General features: G+C 59.4%; 2 protein-coding genes across 2 annotated transcripts in view; both read right to left on the reverse strand.

The window, feature by feature from the left end:
- SODALDRAFT_333202 (tryptophan synthase) lies at nucleotides 1-2,933 on the reverse strand. Its single transcript, XM_028611906.1, has 6 exons — nucleotides 2,726-2,933; nucleotides 2,521-2,608; nucleotides 2,390-2,460; nucleotides 2,071-2,303; nucleotides 1,072-1,972; nucleotides 1-972 (listed from the first exon to the last, which is right to left on the reverse strand). The coding sequence occupies exons 1-6, from the start codon at nucleotides 2,771-2,773 to the stop codon at nucleotides 169-171; spliced, it is 2,145 nt and encodes a 714-aa protein (XP_028466402.1). The 5' UTR covers nucleotides 2,774-2,933; the 3' UTR covers nucleotides 1-168.
- Nucleotides 2,934-3,743: 810 nt separating this feature from the next.
- The window catches only part of SODALDRAFT_333203 (hypothetical protein), a 2,471-nt gene continuing 24 nt past the window's right edge, over nucleotides 3,744-6,190 (reverse strand). The window contains exon 1 of the mRNA XM_028611907.1: nucleotides 3,744-6,190. This exon is cut by the window's right edge and continues 24 nt beyond it. Within this exon, the coding sequence (XP_028466403.1) occupies nucleotides 3,804-6,002 (2,199 nt within the window). The 5' untranslated portion in view covers nucleotides 6,003-6,190 and the 3' untranslated portion in view covers nucleotides 3,744-3,803.

Consider the following 6,190-nt stretch of genomic DNA (forward strand, 5'->3'; position numbering starts at 1 on the left):
TTTTTTGCTTTCGAAATGCCATTTTTATTTCTTTTCCTAGGTCCCAGAATAATCCAATGTATGTACGCCTGAATATCTAAGTAAATGGTATACCCTCGTCTCCTCTACGTCTTGACCTTTTCCCTTTTCCCTTTTCCCTCGTCCCTCGTCTCTCCCCGTTTTCCTCGATCAGAACCGCAGATCCCAACCAATCTGAGGACCCAACTTGGGCAACTCGTCCGCAACGCTCTGCACATCCTTGTCTCCACGCCCGCTCAGGCAGATCACGACATCCTGGCCCTTGGGCATGGTCTTCGCCAGCTCCAGCGCACCGTAGATACCATGCGCGCTCTCGAGGGCGGGGATGATACCCTCAAGCTGGCTCATGAGCCGGAACCCAATGAAAGCCTGCGCATCGGTGGCGGCGACGAACTTGGCCCGCTCGCTGTCCTTCCACGAGCTCAGCTCGGGGCCCACGCCGGGGTAGTCGAGGCCGGCCGAGATCGAGTGCGTCTCGGCGATCTGGCCATGCTCGTCCTGCAGCACGTAGGTGCGCACGCCGTGCAGCACGCCCTTGGTGCCGCCCGACAGCGTGGCGCTGTGCCTTGCCGTGTCGACGCCGTCGCCGCCGGCCTCGACGCCGAGCAGCTTGACGGACGGGTCGTTGGCGAACGGGAAGAACATGCCGACGGCGTTGCTGCCGCCGCCGACGCACGCCACCACCGCGTCCGGGAGCTTGCCCCGCTTCTCGAGCATCTGCTTCTTGGTCTCCTCGCCAATGACCGACTGGAAGGTCCGCACGATGGTCGGGAACGGGTGCGGGCCGATGGCCGACCCGATGATGTAGTGCGTCGTGTCGAGGTGGACCACCCAGGCACGGAGGGCCTCGTTGACGGCGTCGCGCAGCGTCCGGCTGCCGGCTTCGACGGCCACCACCTTGGCGCCTAGGAGCTTCATCCGGAACACGTTGAGCGCTTGGCGGCGGACGTCCTCCTATGAGGAGTGTGTCAGTAAGGGGTTTCTTGGGTTGCAGTGCAAAAAAAAGAAAAAAAGGCATTAAACCCAATGACAAGAGTTTGGAGCAACACTTACAGCGCCCATGTAGACGGTACACTCCATGCCAAACTTGGCACAGACGGTAGCGGTGGCGACGCCGTGCTGGCCAGCGCCCGTCTCGGCAATAATCTTGGTCTTGCCAAGGCGCCTCGCCAGCAAAAGCTGCCCCAGGGCATTGTTGATCTTGTGCGACCCGGTGTGGTTCAGGTCCTCGCGCTTGAGCCAGATGTTGGCGCCGCCCGCGTACTCGGTCAGCCGCTCGGCGAGGTGCAGGTGGCCCGGCCGGCCCATGTAGTCGTAGTAGGAGCGGTACTCCTCCCAGAAGGACGGGTCGTCCCTGATCTTGTTGAAGCCCTCCTCCAGCTCGGACAGGCAGTCCATCAAGCTCTCGGGGACGTACTGGCCGCCAAACTCACCGAAGCGCTCGGGGATCTTTCCGTGCATGGCGGCGAGCTGGGCCACGAGGTCGTCGTCCTGCTCCGCGGTGATGACGTCGCTCACGGTGGCGTTGCCCTCGGGCTCCTTGGCGCCCGCCATGGCCTCCACGATGCCGACCTCCCTCGTCGTCTCGTCGGAGACGCTCGCGTCCCGGGCGCAGAGGTAGGCGCAGTACTGCTCGAGATCGTGGAGGCGTCCCTCGGAGGTGGACTTTTGTAGGGTGGTGATGATCTGGCTTCCCACGACGACGCCGTCGGCCAGGGCGCCCACGCTCTGGAAGTGCTCTCGCGTGCTGACGCCGAAGCCGACGGCGGCCGGCTTGTCGCCGCTGTACTGCTTCACCCGTGCGATCAGGTTGGGCAGGGCGGCGTTCAGGGTGCCGAGGGCGCCGGTGACGCCTTGGCGGGAGACGACGTAGATGAACGAGTCGGCGAGTTTGCATAGAATCTTCATGCGGGCATCGGATGTCGCGGGCGCGATCAGGGGAACGTAAGAAAGACTGCGCGCAAAAGTCCAAAACCAGTCAGCTTCATTGAACAGAAAAAGTCGTCGGAGAAGAAATAAATGGCAGATGAGAAATGGTGTAGTTCATCTTACCCTCCCTTGGTGCAGAGTTTCCGGAAAGAAATGGCCTCCTCCGGTGGCAAGTCGACAACAATGAAACCATTCACGCCAGAGGTCTTGCAGTCTTCTAGGAGCCTCTCTTCGCCGTATCTGAGGAGCGGGTTGTAATAACCCATGAGCAAGACGGGAGCCTTGAGGCCCCGACTCCTCGCCTCGTTGATCATCTGCAGCGTCGACTGAATAGTCACGCCATTTTTCAATGCCACCTAAACCAGCGTTGTGTAAGTCGGAGTGCACGTCGAAGGTTCCGGGGGGAAACAGGCCATGATATTAGACGAGAGGGCCGACTTACGGTGTTGGAGGTCTGGATAGTTGGTCCGTCGGCAATAGGGTCGGTGAAAGGGGCGCCAACCTCAATCACATCTGTAGCAACCGAGTACGGTCAGAGATTTGTTTGCATTCTTTATGGAGGGGAATACTTGCCTGCTCCGCCCTTCTCGAGCGCAAGGAGAATACCTGGTGTCTCCTCCGGGGTGGGATAACCGGCCGTGACGTAGGTAACGAGCGCTGGCTATAAGATTCAACCCAATTAGGAGCCAGCCATCCATGTACTGCCTATTGCGCCAGCCTCTTGTGGCTCGAGCAGGGCATCAACACAAGAGGAGGGGCAAGAAAAGAGCAAACTCACCCGATTTTGCGCCTTGCAGCGCTGGAACGCTTGCCGAATAGCCTCCATACTGTCTGAGAGATTGTTCGTTGTTCGGAGAGACGAGGGAAGTTCAATTGAGTTGTAAATGTATTCTCCCCTTCGACTAGATGAAAAAGGAGGGGCAGCAAGGAAGGGTATCGGAGTCGTTTTTAAAGAAACAGTCAAAAGGACGGCGGTTGTTTTCCAGTGGCGGGGCAGGGAAAGAGAGAGAGAGAGAGGGACGATGAAGCTCCGATTCCCCGAGTCGGAGCCTGTGGGGTAGGCGGTGTGGGTGGGGTGGGTGCGGGTGGTGAGGGTAAGGACGGCAGTGGCGGGGTTGTTTTTGACAGGTCCCGATGCCGGAACAGGACTAACGTGACAGGTGGCCCCAGCTGGAGCACAGAGGAATGGAGGCGGAGGTTCCCAAAGCGGGAATCTCGGTGGAACTCCATCAGGGTTTTGTCCCGACAGCCAGGGTCCGACTACCTAAGGTACCTTTCCGAATAATAACTCCGCTCCCAGGCCTCGGTTTCTTTGAAGCTTGTTTCCGAGATGGGTCAGATTTCCAGTCTTGTTGCCCATTGTGTTTGGAAACCAGACATGATTATCACAGAGTAAAGAATAATGAATGACACGGTAAAAATGAATGTTATTGCCAAGTCTCAAACTATACTATACCAGCCTGGTGTGTACGGAGTATATATCATATATTTTTCGGGACCCCAAAGGAGAGAGAACTCGAGCTGAGGATCAGTTGAAACGAAGGAATGACAAGAAGGACAACGCTGACCCCGCCGTGGATAAAAAGAGGCCTTTGCGGCCAGCTGGTATCTTTCTTTGCGCTCGAGACCATTTTGTAGAAAACTCATTCAAACATCAAAGTGAGGGTCTTATAAACCAAAACCGTCCCTCAATTATCATCCCCGGTTTGACCAGTGAGAGAAAATCCCTCTGCTTCCGGTCCAGCCATGGCAGAACAAGTCTATATCCAACCCAATTTGCGACGAACGAGGGGTTTGTTTCCCAAATCTTTTTTTTTTTTTTTTTTCTTTTTGCGCGGTATGAGCAACGCCACCCACTATACCTTGGAGTGCGACGGTTCAAACTGTCCATAGGAACTGGTCCTTTTCGGCGAATATACCTCTTGCGGGTGACCTCCCGGTACTGCAGCCACCGTCTTCTCGTCGTGAACCTCCCGCGCATAGTGGTCGTCCTGCATACCCCCTGCGCTGTTCTCAACCCCATACTGCGTTGCGAACCGATGGTCGCCGCCGTGAGCAGGAGACACGGCAGGGGTCGCATGCGGACCGTCGACGTCGTCGGTGGTATAGCGCATCCCGCCTTCGCCTCGTCCCTTGTCCGGCGTTGCCATGCCCACGAGCGCCCGGATGACGCCGACGAGCACGATGATGACGTAGATGAGAAGGATGCCCGTCGAGATGAGCACCTCCTGGATGATGTGCGTCCGGAGGCGGTCCGCCACCCGCTGCACGGCGCCCGTCACCTCGTCCGTCGTCACCGATGACGGCGTGGCCAGGAAGGTAGTCAGGTCCGAGTCGCCCTCGATCGAGTCCTGCGCGCCGTTGCTGAACATGTTGTCCGGGAACTGCGGCAGCGAGACCTTGGCGTGGTCGTGCACCCACGTCATGCCGTTCTGGATGGCCTCGACCCGCAGCCCGATGGTGCAGTAGATGACCGTCTCGATCGGGTCCTTGAGGATCGTGCCGTTGAACACCGTCTCCAGCCCCAGCGTCATCATGTCCGTGAACGTCGTGAGCGTGTCGTTGACGGCCGACGTGGCCACCCGGACCCAGCCGAGGAGGTCGTCGTTGATGGTGCCTTGGGTCGACAGCACCACGCCGTTCGCGTCGTCGGCCCACTCCTGCGACACGGCCTGCAGGCTGGTGACCACCTCGTCGGCGAACTCCCCGACTTGGTCGGCCAGCTTGGGCACCTGGTCCTGGATGGCCCGCAGCATGATCAACTGGCAGAGGCACGAGAAGAGCCCCGCCAGCCCCAGGGCGAGGACGAAGAGGGCCGGCAGCGAGGTCGCGTAGGCCCAGGCCCAGCGCACGAGAATCTGCCGCTTGCCCTTGAACCGGGACGCCATCTTGATGCCCCACGTCGCCGACATGGGCCGCGACGCGATGTAGACCACGTCCATGGGGTCGTACGACCTGTCGCCCACGATCCTGGCGTGCTCCTTCTGCCGCCTCCAACGCTTGATCTCGAACCAGGCCATGGGCGCCATGGCGAGCACGGCGAGCGCGACGAGAACGGCGATGAAGATGGTCCGCGCGGTGCGGATCATGTCGCGGAGCTGGTCAAAGAACTCGGAGATGGTGTTGTTGTCGGAACAGAAACTCAGCGCCTGCTTCGAAGCCACGGGGAAGACGGACCGGTCGAAGCGGTAGCCGTCCAAGGCATCGTGGATGGTCCGGCGGAGGAGTCTGAAGGGTATGGCGATGGCCTCGGCCGTCGTGTCCTGGACCTCCTCGAAGGTGGGCAGGTCCTCGTTGAGCTGGTTCAGGCCCTCGACGAAGTTGTCCGTGTTGATCTCGATGTCGCGCAGGTCGCTGATGGGCCCGGAGAAATCGATGTCGGGGAAGTCGGGGAAGACGCCACCGATGAAGGAGTTTTCGATGGCGTCCAGGACGTCGCCGATGCCGTCCTCGATGCGCTCGACGCGCGTCTCGAGAGAGTTTGTGATCCTCTGAATGGCGCGGTTCATGGCGTTGGTGACCTTTTCGGTGACGTCGGCGGCTACATCGAGGCTACCGTGGATGAAGGCGGTGATGAGGCACGTGTACATGGCCGTGACCATGTTGATGACGAAGATGATCAGGCTCTGCACACCGGTGATCATGAGGTCTAGGACGGCCACCAGGGCGTCGACGGATGCCTCGATGCCCTGGGCGGACAGCTCGTTGACGCCGACGGAGAGATAGTGAGGCATGGAGGCCATGGCGCTGCCGACGTCTTCGACCTTGGTGCAGGCGGCCAGAGCCTCGCGGTTGGCATCGTCCACGTTGTCGTCGAGAGACACCATCAGGAGCAAGACCCGTAGGAGCACGAGCAGGAGCAGGAGCGTCCAGCGGTTCAGCCATATTTGCGACAGCCTGGCTCGCAGACTGAGGTATGGGGTGACGCTCGGGGCGGTATCGGCACGAGCTTGCCGGGTTTTCCTCACGCCATCCAGATCCATCGAGTCGCCCCGTAGGGAGTCGGGGACGGCCGGGTAGGCGTCCGGGTCTTCTTTTCGTCTCCAGAGCACCATGGCGAGGGTTGGTAGCCTGCTAAAATTGGCGAAAGGGGGTCTGAAGGGTATGACTTGGTAATGGTATCGCGAGATGGACCAGAGAGGCGAAATACTAGGTCATGGAGTAACGGTTGGAGTAACGGTAAGGGTCGGGGAGACGGTGAGATCGGGGATGGTCGAATAAGGCAGATAGAGAAGAGGAGAGA

This window comes from Sodiomyces alkalinus (assembly GCF_003711515.1).
Source record: "Sodiomyces alkalinus F11 unplaced genomic scaffold SODALscaffold_5, whole genome shotgun sequence".
Lineage (NCBI taxonomy): Eukaryota > Fungi > Ascomycota > Sordariomycetes > Glomerellales > Plectosphaerellaceae > Sodiomyces > Sodiomyces alkalinus.